The sequence below is a fragment of the Gossypium hirsutum genome, chromosome A09, assembly GCF_007990345.1.
Source record: "Gossypium hirsutum isolate 1008001.06 chromosome A09, Gossypium_hirsutum_v2.1, whole genome shotgun sequence".
NCBI classification, from domain to species: Eukaryota; Viridiplantae; Streptophyta; class Magnoliopsida; order Malvales; family Malvaceae; genus Gossypium; species Gossypium hirsutum.
The window spans coordinates 73,345,850-73,365,293 of NC_053432.1; the positions used below are offsets into that span (position 1 = coordinate 73,345,850).

Genomic DNA, 19,444 nt, shown 5'->3' on the forward strand with positions numbered 1-19,444 from the left:
GAAGCTAGTAAATTATCTTTGGCGGGGCGAGTTACTTAGGCAAGGTCAATACTTTTAGCTATATCAAACTATTTTATGCAATCTGTCATGATTCCTTGGGGGTTCGAGATGAGATTGAGAAGTTGGCATAAGAGTTTATCTAGGGGTCTGTTGGGCCAAAAAAGGAAGTTAGATTTGGTGATATGGCAAACTATTTGTCAACCTATTTCCAATGTTGGTTTTAGTCTTCGGATCATGCAGGTCAGTTCTATTGGATCATGCGGGTTGGTTGGTTTGAAATGGGGAACGAATAATAATAAGGCTATATCTTTGGTTTACGAGCATGGAGTCTTTAGTGGCTCTTGGAGTTTCACCACCACCGGGTGACCGTGGCATGCTATTAAAGGCGATAGTAAAAACAAATGGTGAATGGAATTTGAATTATTTTACTAAATATCTTAGCGAAACTCTAATTCATATAATTGCTTGTATCGCCCTTCAAGATCAAACGTTGGACCAGATAAACTCATATGGCGAAAAAGGGGAGAATGGTGAATTCTCTATTGAGAACGCTTATACTGAGATGACCAAGGATTCATGAGACCATCACAACCCCTTGTGGTCATTGGCATGGGACTTTGCTAGCTCGAATAAGGTATGCCATTTTTTGTGGCTCGCGTTAAAAGATAGAGCATTAACAAATGGTGAGAGGCATAAATGAGGCTTATCTTACTATGCTCAATGTTAAGCATGTGACCACATAATTGATGACACATTACTATTGTGCTCGAATAGTGTGGGAACAACTCATACTAGGCGAGTGTTTGAATACGTTCTATAATAGTTCTTTATTAGCTCGGTTAACTAATAATCTCAAAATTAAGTTGCATTTGAAGTGTGTTAGTGTCGATTAGAAGACATTATTTTAGGTAGAGCAAAACTCGATTTGATTCAAAAAAATTGAAAAAAATTCAAATTTCAAGTTCATCTAATTGAGTTATTTGAGTCAACTCAAATAAGTAATTCGAGCTTCGAGTTTGAATCAAGTTGAATTTTACAATTCGAATAACTTGAATAATAGATTGGTGTAAATACCCCTTTGGTCCCTATCAATTTTGAAAAGGACCAAATTGGTCTCTTTCAATAAAAATTACAAAAAAAAAATCAACATAATTTTCAAAAATTCCAAATATTTATAAAAATTTCAAATTTTATATTTTTTTTAAAAATATAAAGAATATATAAAGAAAGTTAAATTTTTAAATTTTTTCTAGAATAATAATCTGGGGACCTAAATAAGTTAATTAATGATTAAGTTTATCATACTAAAGTATTTTTTTATTTAACTTTGAAAAAGTTTTCAAATATATATGATTTTAAATTTATGTGTTCTAACATGGAATTAATTATACTGTAACAAGATTTTAATTTGACATGTTTAAAATTTTAATTTAACTCAAACAATTTCACTCTATTCGACTCGAATTTCATTTCACTCAACTTAATTCGAAAAAAATTCGATTCTAATTCAGATGATAAAATAGGACTCGTCAACTTAATTAACTCAATTTTTTTTCACTCGATTCAATTAAACACTCACTCCTAGATTATTTGACACCATTATCTGGAGACTATGAACAATGGGGAATATGCTGGTTTTCAAGGCCATTATTGGGATGCCCGTGAGGTAATAAGATTGAGCTGGGCATGGGCTCAAGTATTAACGGAAAATGGGAACCGACAAAAGGATTCTAGTAATACAAGAACTAGGCATGTGAGATGGCGAGCTCTAAATAAGAGTTGGGTTAAGTTAAACACAGATGGGACAGTTAAAACAGGCATAGGCCAAAGCTCGGTTGGTGGAATCTTATGTGACAAGCATGGACACTGGGTTTGGGGCTATGCAGAAGCATGAGATGCTCTTTGGTATTAGAAGTTGAACTGTGGGCTATGTAGGATGGATTAAGGCTGTTGTGGGAACATGGATATCGAAGAGCCATAGTGGAAATAGATAGCCTGAGTGCGTCAAAGCAGCTCACGGGAAAACCAAAGATCGAGAATGAATCGACCTTAGTCTGCAGAATTAAACTTTTATTGCTACAGTCATGGGAGATTAAGGTGGTTCTTGCCTTTTGAGAGGCAAACCTAATTGCATTTTTCTCAATGCTTTAACTACTTTACTGAGAATGGTGTCTTCAGTCAAGTGACACCAACTTAATAAAATAAAATACTAATTAACTTAAATAACATGACAAAATAAAAATAAAACATCAAGTGTTTTAATAAAGAAATAATATTTGATGTATCACTTGTACATAAGTCTCATGCACTATTAATACATAATAAGATTAATTTAAGAATTTTAGATGTTAAAATTTGATCTCAGAGTTACTAGTATTTATTTATTCAACTTGAAAAATACATTTATGAAATGGTATCTCTCTACACAAAATAATAATTTATTTCCTCAAATGGCATATGATATTGCTTTACTCAATTACACAAAAAAAAATATTTCCTTGAGAAAAAAAAAAGTGAATAGAAAACAATATGAAATAGATTTGTGTTGGTTTACTTTTGTAGTTATTGTTGGACAAATCCATGAACCATTAGCACCCTATGTTCTCAAATGCAAACCCCACCATTAAATTTTCATTGTCGATGTCACTTTTCTCCATCCTAATCTCGTCAATTTGTCAATATCCTCTTAGGGTTCATACATATTATTTTTAATTAAAAAAAAGTTATATATATAATTACAATTTTTTCAAAAGTTAAAACCGCTTGATAATATACTATTTTTGGAATAATTCTAACGTTTGATTTTTTCTTTTTAAAATACCTTCAACTTAAAAATAAGAATAAAATTTATACATGATCATTATAGGTAAAAGTATCATGAAAGTCTTTGTTCTTAGAGTCAGATTGTATTTTACTTTCTCTATTCAAAAAATGGGTAATTTAATCCCTATACACTAGATCACAGAGCAAGTTGGTCCTTTTATTAACAATTTCATCCTTTTTTTTTAGTAAATGGGGCAAAAAACAATCTGACTCCTAGTACAAGAGTCTCTATAGTACTTTTACCAACAATTGTATAAGGTGGGACTCAAACCTAAATACCTATTTAACCTCAACCTTTGCAAATAATGTCAAGGCCTTAATGACTCTTATCATTATTTTTTTAAAAGGTTTAATACATATTTTAGTACATGAGTTTGGCATGTTTTCTAATATGATACCTATTTTTTTTGGTCCGATGTAGTACATATATTTGGCAAAGTTATACGATTTGGTATTTGAAGGTAACGTTATCAACTTTTTAGTGTTTAATTTGAGTTTAGGGTTAGTTTGATGAAAACTCATAATTAACTAATAATAATTAGTAATTGACTTTCATTAAATAAACCCTAAAATCATAAAAAAAATCACAACCATTATATTGCATTTAACAAATTAAATACAAAATAAACAAATTCAATATTAAAATTAAAATTATTCTAATAAAAAATTATGAAAATTCAAACCTAAAAATAATAGCAATTAAATTTTATCAAATTAATTTTAAAACTTGAATTAAATATTAAAAAAGTTAATGTTATTACCTTTAAGTACAAATGTATAACTTTTACCAAATACATATACTATATTAAGAAAAAAAAACACATATAGCACATTAAAAAAAATTAAAACTAAATTACCGAATCATATATTAAATCTTTTTAAACTCATTACATGAAGTATAAAAATTCACCTATAACAGTTTTCAAAATATACAAATCTCTATTTTCATTAGAATATTTTTTAATTGATATAAAAAATTTACTTATACTGATTTTTGAAATACATAAAAACTGTTTTAAAACATATTATTTAATTTTTAAAAATACATTATTTATTTACTATATTTAAAAATTGTAAATACTTCCTATATTTTGTCATGCTAATTTTTTATCAAGTGAGATGTGAACATATCCATTAAAAAGAATTCCAATACCATTTTAAGCTTCCATGGGGAAGAAAGAAACCAGAACTGAATACACATTAACTTAAAATAAAATTTTATTTAAAAATTTTAAAAAAGTTAAAATTAAAATTAAGAATTCATAAATTCATGCTAAATAAAACATTATGAATGTTGTTTAGAATTTTTAAAGTTTCATATAATTAATTTAATATATTATTTAAAATTTTAAATAAAAAAAAACATATTCACATTTTTTACTCATATAAAAAAATTACACAACTTTTAGAAAATAGAACTAAATGGTGTTTTAAAATAGAAAATATTTTTTCAGGTTATAAAATTTTAAAATAAAAAATTTATATGAAATTTAAATTAATTACTTAATTGCAATTAAATCATTCAAAAACTTATTAAATTTGGAAGTATTAAAATATAACCATAAAAACTAATATTTGTTTAAAAAATATTATTTAAAAGAAAAAGGGTTGAATTATTGATCATAAAATGGTTGAGGCATATTTAACATGGGTTCAATGCATAGCCGGCCCTAAGATGGTTTCTAGTAACATATGCAATGAACAAGATTTTTGTCAATATCAGAATTTGATTTTTTTTTTTGAGGATTTTGAAATTTTATTTTAGATAATTGATGTGTGTTTTTGAATTAAAATTGGGCATATATTAGTAAAGCGGATTTCCAAAGAAATTATAGTTGGGGGGATGGGGTATTTTGAGCAGTCAAAATAAGCAACAACCATATCCTCATATTACTTTCATGTCTCCAACTTAATCCTTTCAATGTTAATTCTGCGCCGTGACAAGGCCTCTTTCCCATTCTTTCTCTTTTAATAACATAAATCACTTCAATCCTCTTTCTTTAAAACCCACCTCAATCTTAATTCATCGCACTTCACTTCACTGATACTTTATATTTTTATTTTATTAAAAATAACCCTTAATTTTGAATCTAAATATTTTTTTTTATTTTTAAAATTTAATTAATTAATTTCTTTTTTACTATTATCCATACTCTCCAACCTTTAAATTATGTTCAAACTTACATTTTTTTTTAACAACGATATTCAAACATAGACTATTTATAGAGTAGGTGAACATCTGGGCCCATAAGGCATAACTTGGTGTTCAAAACTATGACCTCTTTATTTTTAAATGTTTAAACACCAAAGAGTTCACTTTATGCAAGTTTTTGTTTCTTTTACTCACATAATAGGATTAGATCTATTCATGAGATGAGCTACTCGTCTAAGCCTAATGGTCTACCGAATTTTGAGAAGGTTTGGATAAAAATATTAGACCTGTAAAATAGACTCAAACAAAAAAAAATAGACCCATATAAAATATGGGTCACGTTTGATATCAAACATTCAAGGCCCAAGATTGACCCAACCTATATTAAGTATTTTATTACATATAAAAATTAAATCTATAGTAATATATAATTCTATAGTGTAAACATTAAAAAAGTGTTAAAATGTCTTTATATTTTTTTAATAAATGAATAAAATATATAAATTTATTAAGTATTAAATTAAATAATATAAATATGTTTTAAATAAAAATAATATGTGCAATCTTAAAATAGGCTTAGGTTGGTTATTTATAACTATGAGTGAGTTTGGACAAAATTTTAAACTCGTATTTCGAGTTAGGTCGAGCTTGGGTAAGCATAAAGTGTGTTAATACCATGCTTCAATTCAGCTTGAAACTCACCTGACCTATGAAAAATTTGTTATTTTTAATGTATTTTTTTGGAAAAAAATTATATATATTTAGATTAAAAATAGTGAAGGAAAATAAAAGAAAGTAAAAGGTGGTAAAAGAGAGGAAAACTAATGAAAGTAAATGATTACTCTTGAGGTAGTTATAGGAGGATTAAGGTTGACAATGAAATGGGACAGGGATGGATATTGCTAAATCTATTATCACTCCACAATTGACACGCCCTACTCTATTATTTGCTCTATTCCACTATGAATATATAATCTTGAAAGGTACTACCACCTCCATGGATGTTGGATGCATATATCTCTACCTCACCCCACCCCACTCCGCTTTAATTTAATTTTTGCTACTTATCTTTAATTTTTTTCAATCGTTTTAAAGTCAAGTAAATATTTAAACATAACTCTTCAAAACAAATATTTAAATATGGATTTTTTTCTATATTATGTTATTATTGTCGAAAATATTTTTTTTGAAAAAACAGGGTTGTCGACTTTTTATTTTGAAAATGAAAATGGGGAGTCGCCACCAATGTTTTTTGTTTAAGTGTGATCGGATTACCTCGTAATTTGATTGTTTTAATAAAATGCATTGTTTTACTAAAACAACGATTTTGGACTACGAAATTCAAGAAAACGAGTTAGGGAGTCGGTTACGTACGAGAAAGGATTAGCACCCTCGTAACGCCCAAAATTGGTACCTAATTGATTAATTAATGTCTTAATGTCGAAAGTTGAAAACCTATAAAGAATTTAAAAATACGATCCTTCTTTTTTATTAATGTTAATTTTACAAAAAAATGTTTGGATAAATTGAAGCGAGCGCTAAAGACGTTCTTGTCCTGAAGTAATAAAATGTCGCATCCAGTACGTTAGGACACGACATTTTACCCTCGAGAATAAGCTTGCCTTTTGATTTCAAAACTCATGCATTTTAATTTTAAAGGGATATTCGGTCATTTGGGTCAAATGAGAAAAAATCGAAACCCAGTACTTAGGGCACGATCCCTCGAATTTCCAAACATGAAATATTACCTTTATTAAAGAATCTTTTTTTATGAATTTAGGGTGAAAATTGATATAATATTTAAAAGAAGTATGTGAATAAATGATGCATAGTACGTAATGACAATAATAACAAAGTAATAAATAAACATAAATACAAGGGAAAAGAGTTCATAAAATATTGGAAGTAAAAAACTAAATTAAAACATGAATGAAATTTAAGGTGCGATTTGTAATGAAAATGTAAATAAAACATATAAATAAATAATAACAATAATGATAGATAATAATAAAAGCAAGTAAGAAAAGAAATGAAATATGAGATGCATAATAAAAGGACGTAAATTAATTCGAAATATTCAAAGGTAATGAAATAAATAAGTAGATGACATAATATAAATAATATAAAATTTAAATATTTTTAAAGTAAAGAATTATAAAATAATAAATGAATTGATAAATCAAGTCTAAACATAAAAATAAGTAATGAATAAATAGATATATAAATATATCATAAATATTATTTAAAATTTAGTATTTGAAAGGAAACAGACAAATAAAAATAAACAAATAATGAAATTAATCAAACTAGGATTAAATCGAAATCAAAACAAAATTGAAAGAAAAAAAAGATTAAAATAAAATGTCGAGCCAAAATTGTAACACGCGAATGAGATGGGGGACCGAATGGGGTAATATCTATGTCCCCCAAAATGCAAAGCTTCAATATGGACCAAAATGAAACACTACTAAAATTACAGGGTGAAATTGAAAGAAAAAAAAAGGGAAATAGGATCGAATTGCGACTGGCCATAAAAGTGGAGGGACTTGTAGCGCAATAAGACCATTGTTTAGAAAACACGCGGATCCTGCTTACGGGTCAAGTCAAAGCGTGGGTCATAGCCTAAAACGGCGTCGTTTTGGGGTGTTTTGCAGCTGATTGAAACGACGCCATTTTAGTACTGTTATAAAAGGCAAAATTTTTACAAAAAATTTCATTTTCCCCTCCTCACTTAAATAAATAAATAAATAATGCTAAGAACCTTTAAAACTCTTCCCTCCTTCTAAGTATCCGGCATGGGAACTGTCGTCGGCCACTGTATCGACCGTCGACCACTGGCGACGGCACCGCCGTCCGTAGTGGCCGGAGAGCCCAAAAGTCCCCATTTTTGAAACCTTTTGTATGGTTCACCATTTATTTCAAAGAAAATGAAAAAAATAAAATAAAAAATGACCCCAAAAGTGCCCGATTTCTTTCAAAAATCGTCGTACCATCAAACCCCAAACCGAAACCTAAGGATTCTGGGCTTTCGGCGCTAGAGAGAAATCCAAATTGGAGGGATCTGGTAAGTTTTCTTCATTTTGTTTTTCTTTACAAAAATAATAAAATATCAAAAAAATAGATCACCTTTTTCGGCTTTGAATTTGGGTTTTTGATTGCTATTGTGTGCGTAAAAAAATACATGTGTGTTCTTGCGACTTTTATAGCCGAAAAGAAAGAAAAATACATTTTGTTCCTATTTTGTTTTTTTTTTGCTATGATTTCTGTTGTTCTTGTCGTTCTTGCAGGTACGGAGGACGTGGAGGGGCGACGTGGCGCGCAATGGTGCGTGGAGGCAGCTGAAGCGTACGGAGGTGAGGGTAGCAACGCAAAGGGGAAGTTAGGGTTCTAAGACTGATAAACATGTTAATTTGCATATTTTTTTGTGTTTAATTGGTTTGTTTTTGAACTGACCCTTGCTAATTAAGTGCTTTTATGATTTAATATTATTAGGGATGCAATTAGTCAAAAATAAGCTAAAAAGGGCCAATTTAAAAGGCAATCATTGAAATAGGGCCAAATAAAAAAGGTAGAGAAAGCCAAGGACACATCAAAATATTTTGACTTTGTAAAAGCCAAAAATAGGAAAATCTTATTTTATTTATTTTTATTTTTATTTTATTTTTTATATTAAATTAGTCTAGGCTAAATTTAGTAAACCTCATGTATATAAATAGGGACTTTATGTTCTTAGAAAAGCATCCACTACTTTTGTATTCCTACTTCAGTTTGGAATTGGATTATTCTCTCTTTTCCTATTTCCATTTGGAATTGAATTATTTTCTTTTCTCTTTCAATTTGACGTGGGAATTTTGTCCATTGCATTTCAATTTCTTTGTTTTTCTCTAAATTCGTCCAATTGCTTTCCAAGCCTTTTTTATCCCCCAATTTCTTCCATTATCATACAGATTCAATCACCTTTCACAACTTTCAAGCATGAATAATTTCATGCTTCACTAAATTTCATCTTAGCTTTAGGCCGGTGTTCTTTCCGGTCGAGAATCGTGAGATACGAATTCGTGTTAAAAATTTGTCCCATCAGTATTCATTATTTTCCTAAGTATCGGGATAGAACAATCATCCCTTAAAGTTAAATTCAATTTCAAGTCAAAGTGCATGTTGGGTTGGATTCGTATTTGCTTACAATTGGAGATTCGAGTCGGCCGTGCTATATTTGGACTTTTGATAACAAGTCGAGGAAGAAGTGATCGGGTTCAAACGACCCACGCAGTTGAGGTCGTTAATTCGAGTTGGGTTCTTCAGAACACAAGGCTGCCGGAATCTTGAATCAGAACCCGTGTATCTCAGTTAGATAATCGGTAAGGGTTGTTTGCAGGTCGTACAGGAACAAACTACTAGAGGAAGAATTGGTGGTTAGGACGTTATTAACTGCTATAACTAGCTTATCGATCGGAGGAGAAGATTAATTTTCAAGGATTAATTCTTGATACGAAATTTACCGAGTCTAAGGCTAAGGCTTATTTTATTTGTTCACACAAGTCTGAATTTATTTCCAGTTTACATTTATTTTCAATAGTATTCAATCGTTTATTTAAGTTGATTAGATTATTTTACTTTCTTAAACATTCTCATACTCCCTTAATTTAATTGTTTATTTTTGTTGCAGGTACGTTTGGAGTCGTGGGCACGATTTTTGACATGACGTTTGACGCGACGAATATTCTGTTCATAAGTAAACACAAAAGTTGATTACGATATCCAATCCCTGTGGACTCGACCCTACTACTACTCTTTACTACAATTTAAAGTTGTTTTTGTAGGAGTTATTTTTTGTGGTTTTGACACCCATCAAAGACATTTTTTGATTTTGGGCCAATGACAGTTACAATTTGGGTTAGGGTTTGTTTAGGTTTAGGGTTAATGATTTGGGCCTGTGGGGTACTTGGACATTTGTTTTGGTCTGTTTTGTAATATTTGGATTTAGTCTTGGGCCATTGTAATTTGGGCTTTGTTGTAAATGGACTTTGACTTGGACTTAATAATTATTTTATTTATTCTGGGCCTAGGTCAAAATTGGCCTATAACAATTACATTTTTACCTTTATTAGTTTATTTATACAATGATAAAATGATAATTTTATATAGTGGATTGGGTCGGGGGGGGGGCAAGCAATTACCATAATTGCTTTATACCAACTATCCTAAAAAAAATCCACCCATCCCATCCTGACTACCCCGTATTCACTTTTCAAACAAAAAAATCTACTACACTTAAAGTGGATTGGTTCAAAATCTATTGAGTGGTTCAGGTTTTACCATCCCTACAAGCAGTGCCTACTAGCAAGGCTAGAACTTGTCATTTTTATGGTTGGCAACTTTTATAAACATTGTCTTTAAGCTACAATCTTTGTTGATATTTTAGATGTGTGCACACATATCTCTAAAGACCAAATCTTTTATAGAAACATATCTTGAATTTTGGTTTGGATTGGATCATTGAGGAGATTGGATTGGGTAACTTGTTTAGATTTGAGGACTTATTTTGGACTTACTTGTTGGAAAATTTTCAAAATATATATAGTGTTCCAATAGCTACAAATGAAAAGGTACAAGTGATCCGAAAATAATGTCATTTGGTTATTAAGCAAAAGTTGTGACTATTCATAGTGACCAATTATATCTGTTGTCACCAAAAGTTATACCATTTAATTAATAACAAAAGGTCATCATTATTCAAGTAGATATTTATTGAATAATGATGTTTATGACTAAAGATATAACTATTTATTTTGGTGAAAAAACATGAGATCTCCTATAAATAGGAGAGAAATTTCATTTGTAGGATAAACATAGAAAAAAGTTTCTTTCTGATCTCTCACCATCTTATATATTCTTAGATTTTTATATAAAGAATTATAAAAATTGATATCCTTGTTATGCTTTACTCATTACTTATTGGACTATTTCTGTTAGTGCAAAACATAGATAATTATTAGATTTTATTGTTTCCTCGAAATTCATTTACCAATAACTTATTTGCACGCTATAATATTAGGATGAATTAATTTATTGCTAATATTACCCTTTGTAATATAAGCACAAGAAAGCAGCTCCACTAAAGCCATAAACAGCATCCAACAGTAGGGTAGGACAAGCAATAGTCGTGTGATGTTTAGGGGCTTTAAGCTACTATAAGATTTGGAATTTGGACCACCTATTAAAATAAAAACAAAATGGGATTTTCGGCCTTAAAATTTTAGCCTCTCTACTGGACCTCCAACAACAGTCCTAACTCAACAACCAATACATGCATTAATTATACCATTTAAGAATATATTTTGAGTTGATTCAATATTACATCTCGTCATAATGATTCTTTTGGCTCATTACTCGTTCGTTACACAATTTTTGAAGAAAAGAATCACAAAGTTGCGGCTCCCACTAATTATTTTATTTAAGTAGGATTAATCACATAAAAAAAAGGAGGTGGTCCACTTGAATTGTACTCCAGTAAAGCCTCTGCCAGATGGAGGTGGTCAATGTCTAAGATTTCACATCAAAGAGGAGGTCCTTGCACTTACACCTTTGAGTTCAGCAGGGACTCTGCATTTCTTGCTGAACCAGAGAATAGAACAGATCATGTCGTCACTTTGGCCCCTCTACTATAGTGAAAATTTCTAGTTGATTTTATATCTTCCATCATTTTTATTTTTGTTCTCTTCACTCTTGCTCAATGAATGCCATATTTTGATTTGTTGCTTTTTATGAAATATTGCTATGCTGACCGATTTATGAAAGAACTGATTTTTGATATACAAAAATGGATAAATGGGAATCGACTAAGAACTATTTAATGCCAACATCAAAACTATGGCTGTTGTTTAAAGATAACAATAGGGCTTTTAACACTGTGCCCTTTGTTACTCCTCCAATCAAGCGTAGCTGATAGGATATCTGTCCCATTCTTCATTGAACTGCCCTTCACCGAAACTCTGAAAGATTTCTTCTGATGTTTCCTAGTAAATTTCAATGTTTCCGGGATAACTGTGATGGAAAGTTCCTTGGGAGATGTCACTTTTGCCGTGAACTTGGTATTCCGGAATCCAACATAAGTCACAATCCTGTAAAACACTGCTGAAATTCTCGATTCGGTACTGTTCAGTTGGATGTGCATGGATGGATAATTGAGCCCGTCAAACCCTAATTCAGGTTTAAAGCTTGAGCAGTTATATTTTTGCTTGCCTCGAATGAGTAGGTCAATGGTGGTGCTATTGAACCCTTCTTTGCAAAGGAAACTTATATAAGAACTTTCGCTAATGTCATAGATGAGCCCAGCGTGTACAGCTCTAGCTGGATTTATCTGACCCGATCCTGAGCTTAGCTCCCCATATTTGTCTTTGATTTTCATGGGTGTTGCTAAAGTAAGAAAATGATATGGTGATTGAATTAGAAAAATGAATATCTTGTCTTTCATTTGATAACCAATCTATTTGGTTGATGTGATTTGGAAGTTTTACCAGTAGTCATGAGAGCAGACTTGATTGCAGCAGGCGACCAGTCTGGATGGAATGACTTGACATATGCTGCAGCAGCTGAAGCATGAGGGCAAGCCATTGATGTGCCGGACATAAAGTTAAACGCCGAATAGCGTTGGTCAATTGTTTCGTCAGTTACAGTGTTCAGTTTTGTGTAGGCAGCCAATATGTTTAATCCTGGAGCAGTAATGTCGGGCTGGCCAGCCATGGGAAGTCTCGACTCAAGTTAGAAATGAAAATAAAGAGCAATGGGAGAGGGTGGCGAGAAGATTGATTTTACCTTGAGAATGTTGAAGTTTGTTAGTTGAGGCCCTCTAGATGAGAAAGATGCTACAAAGGGAGCTTTCATGTGAACAGTTCTAGTCTTATATATGACAGCTTGAGGGTTCCTGGGATCATCCAGTTCTTTTCACATTGTTGAATGAAAGCTTCTGAAAATAAAAAGAATTAATCAAAAAGAAGGCTTACTTGGTAGAGTTTATATATCGATCAAGCCTATCGCCGGTCTTGTTACGAAGCACAATGGTTGCAGGTATAAGAGTGAGGAAGTAATAGTCTGTTGGTTCATCAACTGCCATTATGGTTCCTGCCCCGTCCAGCATTCTGATCGTATAATCTTGTCCTGAATTCCCTAGGCAATACACGATCTTTCCTTTCACCTTGTTCTCGCCCAGTGTTCCGGTATCGCATGCACTTTAATCATGTTTAAACACGATGTGATTAGAGCCTAATGCAATTAGAGAAACGCACGAGGCCTAATTTATACCTGACATTTCCGTAGTAATTTCCAGAAACATTGGTTGCATGGGCTCCGTTCGTGAAAAGGTACATCTTGGTTTTCATCGAAAATGTGTTGATTCCATTGCCCTATATTGATGTAGGACATCGGATTTAGTATGATTATTATTATGCAATATATAAGCTGACTGCAGGAATTCATAAGAGAGTTCAGAAACATACAGAAGTCATCATTCCATTGCCGAGCTTAATAAGCGAGGTGAATTGCCTATCAATACTGCTAGCAGCGACGGTTAAGATCCATGGTGCAACATTTTCAACAGTTGTGAGCATTGGGCCGTCGTTTCCTCCGGCACAGGATGTTAAGATCCCTTTCCTCATCGCATGGAAAGCTCCTATAGCGACAGAATCATTGAAAAAATCCCTGGAGGCACCGCCTAAGGAAAGGGATATCACGTCTACTCCATCGACGATGGCATCATCAAATGCAGCCAGAACATCCATATCGCTACACCCATCGCTCCAGCAAACTTTGTACATGGCTATACGGGCGGATGGCACGCCACCTCGAGCCGTTCCTTTGGCTATGCCATATAGGCTGGAGTTCTTTACAGCTATGCCAGCAGCAGTGGAGGCTGTATGGGTGCCATGGCCGTCGGTATCAACAGGTGTCGGCTCATCGGGATTAGGACCGTAGTTGTCTATATGATAGTATCTTGCACCAATGACTTTACTGCCAATGTTACAAAAGCTTCAACATCAAAATCTTATGCACTAAGATGTTAAAAAAAAATCACAATTGTTATGTAAATTTTCCCGTTTTAAGTTGGAGAAATTACTTGTTGCAACCAGTAAAGTTGGCCCCTTTGTCACATTTACCCTTCCATTTAGCTGGTGGAGGTCCATAACCCGTATCATTAAAACTAGGAGATCCTGACCAAATACCTGTAACAACATTAAAAAAATAAATACAATTTCAAAGATAAAAAAAAATAACTTGTTTTTCCCACATTTACCAGTGTCCAATAAACCAACTATGATTTTGCCTTCAACAATGGCATTCCTGTTAGAACTTTCAGGCATTCCTAGAAAATCCCATGATCTTGTTGTAAGAAGTTTGCGCTTTGAGCTTTCAAATACTGACACTACACCATCTTCATCTGTTAAGCAATGCCAACATTAACATTAATCTTTGAAATGGGAGATTCCAGCATAAAAATATACACATCAAATATAATTCCAAATATATATATTGATATTTCTTATAGACCTGATAATCTCTTTGCTTCATCTGGCAAAAGCCTTGCTGCAAAAGCATTGATGCTCTTTCCATAGCTATGTATTTTGGATTCTCTTACTATATTCTCACTACAAGAAAAATAACAGTAAATATGTATCATTTAAAAACAGTCTTAATGAGACAATTTATTAGTACAAATCAACTTTATTTTGCAAAAGTATGCATTACTCTCCAATTGCCTTCGAAAGCAGCTTATCATGTTCATCCATGACCGAAATCCTGACTCCATATTCAGGTACTTCACCCATGTATACGATATATGGCTGTTGTTAAACAGTGTATATATATATATATATCAAATTAACATCGAGAGAGTAAAAGAAACCAAATAATTGTGAAAAAAATTGGTGAAATAGGATATCAGGAAGAGATTATATACACCTTTCGTTCATTTTCTATTGATCCCTGGACAAAGTTAGCTGTTGCAAGACATAAAAGGCAAGAAGCAAAAGATAGAATCATTGTTACAGAGCACTAATGTTAAAAAGAAGAACGTGAGTGAAGAGTGTCTATTTTGTGTGCTATAAATAGATCATATCACGAGGAAAAAAAATCATGAGAGATCTTGTTTAGTAGCGCTGCCATTTCCACGCATGCATGCAACAGATGAGCTCCGAGCGTAAAGCACGGTGAGTGATGTTTTGACTAATTAATTCATAAGAATGAGAATGAATTTGAAAAGTCTGATTTTTAATGGCCCCTTTTCGTGGATCTTCATATTAGTTAGAGTTGCTCGTTCCAAGTCATTGTTCTTGCATGCAATGAATAGGTTTACTATTAGTTTTTATTTCCAATAGAGGTTTTAATTTTATTATTAGTTTGTATGGTAATTTATAATGATTAAGTTTAATCCTGAATTAACGGATAAGATATTGTTCACTTTATATTGGGACATTTGATCTTAAACTTCATTGGGTGAGCTAAAATCCTACAAAACTATCTCAGCTTTTTCTAAAAATCGCAAAGCCAAGAAACAACAAAATTGAGCAAATGGTGCATCAAGTATTTTAACGAAATTGCAGCAACAAATTCTTGATTGAAGCAAGACACCAACATATTAAAGAGCCACGGTGAAAACAATCACCTAAATGCTGTTGCATCTTCACATGAAATTACAGCACACCAAGAAGGATAGAGAGAGACCATGGTGATTAGCTCTCACAAATGAGTGCATCAAGTATTTTAACGAAATTGCAGCAACAAATTATCGATTGAAGCAAGACACCAACATATTAGAGAGCCACGATGAAAACAATCACCCAAATGTTGTTACATCTTCACATGAAATTACAGCACACCCAAGAAGGATAAAGAGACCATGGTGATTAGCTCTCACAAATGAAGCAAATTGCACATTGTATTTATTCATAAGATAAATTGTGGTGAAAATTTGTGCATGTTTTTTTACCCTGAGAATGAATCTTGATAATTTTTTTAATCTTCCATCACCATCAAGATCTATATGATGGTAAAAGTCTCCATCTTTCCTTCGCATTTTGCAAAACAACAACAACTTGGCATCTCTCTTCAACAGAATTAGCCTCTTGCTATTAATAACTTTTTGCAATCCTTTGGTAAACACTATTTCATCTGTTTTACTTAATTGAATTCGAGTTAATTTAATGTTCTTACAAATTCAAAGGCCAACCATATCATTTACCTCAAGAGTTCTCTTTAATTGATTCGAAACATGCTTATGTATAATCTTAAATCTAGACATGCCCAAAAGTAATTCATGAGAATGTTCTATCTTAACTTGAGTTACACGTCACATTTTACCATTTTCTAATACAACATTTACCCTTGTAAGACAACTACTTCTCTTGCTACTATTATTTTCACCGGTTTTGTCACCTTTATCACAAGTTAAGAAATCATTTTGAGGACTTCACAACCTTTTTTGCACACTAATCTCTTCACGATACTAAACTTTTTCAACTTGGCATGCTATTGATAATAAGAGAACAATGTATTAATGTTTGTGAATCACATACGTACTAGTGGTTGGGCCTGATTCTAACTCTAAATAGAGTCATCACTTCTTCATTAAAAGAGTAACACCCTTAACCCGTATCCGTTGGCGGAAAGGGGTTACAAGGTAATACCAAACGAATCACACCTTTTGGACATTCATGGATATATATAGAAATTAATTATCTTAATACATCACATTTGAATAAATACTAAATCAAACTAAATTTTACATGTTACACATAAATTAAATAACATTCCACCATAATCGTTATTAAAAGGCCGAATATAAGCATAAGGATTAAAATATCTCATTACACATTATTTAAGACCATACATACATGCAACCTTATTATAAGTTTTATCTCAATCAACTTACTCATTAAAAACCTAAGTTATTATTCATATGGTCATTTATTAAAACTATAGCCGAATATATGTATAACATGCAAAAATACATATGCCTTATATGATGTCAACTTCCATTATACTCTATCACTTTACACGCATAAAACATTTCCAAGAACTAAACCAAATAATCACACATATTATTATCACTTATTAAGCAAAGTAACAGTAGGCATGTTCCAAAACTAATTCAACATTCACATATTCGGCTAAATATGTATATATATGTATCCATATATTCAAAACAATCGACTTTTAATATCAAATACATGTTATCCCAATTTGTCCAACATCCACCAAAAACTAATTCACCTTATTGCCGAATCAAAACATGTTGTTTCACATGCTATTCACACACCTAAAGTCATATTTAAAATCAATGATCAAAGAGATATATATATTATCCTTACCTACTTCATCACATAACCAAATATCAACACTTCAAATCATGGCCATTTACCTGATATATATCATTTATATATCAAGCGTATCATTCAACAAAATATCTAACCACAATTTCACATCAAACCAATTATATCAATCACATATACTTTGGCATAACTTTATCAACATTAACAATATTTTAACCATGGTTCACATATAAACACATATAATAGCCGCAGCATCAAAACCACAATCAAACATGTCTATAGCATATTCAAAAGTTAAAACCAAAATTACAATGAATAAACAAGCCATTTTCGCATGACTTATATACATACAAACCAAAGTCCAACATTTAAAAAGTATATTCCAACCTATACATGCCATAGTTCAAGTTCAACTATAAAAATACCGAAGTAGTGGATAGTGTGATGAACTTTTCTGACGATCCCCGAGCTTGTAACTTGAATCTAAAATCTATAAAACAGGGTAAACGAAAATACACAAAGTAAGCTAACTTAGCTTAGTAAGCCTTAAGAAAATTAAACAATTAATGCATAATATCATCTCAATACTAAATCATTTCAATCAAATAATTCAACTTATACATTTGTAATCACATTTAATTTCAAGCTTTTAATTCCATACATATGTAACATATAATTTCATTGAACAATTCCTCCTTGACCAAATGCTCATATAATTAAAATAATTAATTATCATCCAACCTTTAAAATCAAGTTGTCAATATATAACTAAATGTACATACACTCATATACACAAGCTCAAAAATCGTAATATAACATCACGTACACGAACTATCCATATGGCCGAATATACTTGGTCTTGTATATACATATTCAAAGACCAAATCCATAATATTCATATCATTCGATCATAAGACCGAATACACATACCATAATCACATACATATTTCATTTGCATCACACATGATTTGTAACAAATAATCAAGTTACTTACTTACATTATTTTAAGTAGGTAACAAGTTAATTCATACCTGGCCATTTAGCTCGTTTAACGTATTCAAATGCCACATTAGCATGAAGTCTTTTAGGCATAAACTTATAAGTAATCACCGGCATAAAGCCTGCTAGGCATAAGCCTGTATTTTACACTGGCACAAGGCCTGCTAAACTCAAGGTTTGATTTTATACACCAGCAATAAGCCTGCTAGGCATAAAGCCCGATTTAATTCACCAACACAAGGTTTGCTAGGCTCAAAGTCCGAATATCACTATTAAAAGTTATCTTATAAACAATTTATATATATATCAAAAATTCCAAATATACCATATAGTTCATACAGATTTTCATATGTTATAACTCAGTCAAATTAGCTCAAATGCATTATAGACTTACCTCAGCATACTAACTCAGCATGCTAACTTTACTATAAATCTATAAATTCCAAATCATCATACTAACTCATACATAATCAGAATTAATAATATCTATTTGCTTATAGACTTACCTCGGACGATGAAAAACTGGTAGGGATCGGCTAGTCGACAACTTTATTTTTCCCTCGATCTAAATCTGATTTTCTCTTTTCTTGATCTAAATTAATATAAATTAAACTTATTAAATCAAATATTCAACCAAATTCATCCAAAAACACACAAATGGGCAAATTACACTTTTACCCCTGATATTTCACATTTTTCACAATTTAGTCTATATTGCATAAAACACGAAAAATCTCACAACAACATAGTTAGGCCGAATATTCCTTATACTCATACTAGTGTATATATTTCATTTATTTCACATTTTAGTCCCTCAATTTATTATTTATACAATTTAGTCCTAATTACTCAAAATCATCAAAAACTTCAATACAAAACATGTTAATCTAAAACATATGTTTAATATTTCATCATCAAATATCACAAGACACAAATATTCATCAATGGAACAACTCAAAACATTCATTAAAATCAGAAATTCTAGCATGGGTCGGATAGTATTCAAAGCAACGATCTCAAAAACGTAAAAATTATCAAAAACCGAACACAAAACATACCTAAATCACTTTATGCAAGTGCCGAAACTAAGGAAGCTTCAATGGCTTTCTTTTTCTCATCAATATTCGGCCAAAAGATCAATTTGCAT

General features: G+C 31.6%; 1 protein-coding gene across 1 annotated transcript; it reads right to left on the reverse strand.

Annotated features, from left to right (window-relative positions):
• Positions 1-11,767: 11,767 nt before the first annotated feature.
• On the reverse strand, positions 11,768-15,069 carry LOC107890342 (subtilisin-like protease SBT4.15). Its single transcript, XM_016814798.2, has 11 exons — positions 14,930-15,069; positions 14,717-14,811; positions 14,519-14,616; positions 14,265-14,408; positions 14,088-14,193; positions 13,471-13,981; positions 13,277-13,377; positions 12,979-13,203; positions 12,791-12,899; positions 12,493-12,706; positions 11,768-12,391 (listed from the first exon to the last, which is right to left on the reverse strand). Exons 1-11 carry the CDS (start codon positions 15,008-15,010, stop codon positions 11,844-11,846), a joined length of 2,232 nt encoding a protein of 743 aa, XP_016670287.2. The 5' UTR covers positions 15,011-15,069; the 3' UTR covers positions 11,768-11,843.
• Positions 15,070-19,444: the final 4,375 nt, after the last annotated feature.

What these genes read in the sequence shown, in the direction of transcription:
- LOC107890342 (XM_016814798.2), bottom strand. Translation starts at nt 15,010, where the DNA reads ATGATTCTATCTTTTGCTTCTTGCCTTTTATGTCTTGCAACAGCTAAC. An exon ending in TGAAGCAAAGAGATTATCAG is followed by an intron (nt 14,409 to 14,518) that starts GTCTATAAGAAA and finishes ATTGCTTAACAG; the next exon opens with ATGAAGATGGTGTAGTGTCA. An exon ending in GCAATGGAATGATGACTTCT is followed by an intron (nt 13,378 to 13,470) that starts GTATGTTTCTGA and finishes ACATCAATATAG; the next exon opens with GGCAATGGAATCAACACATT.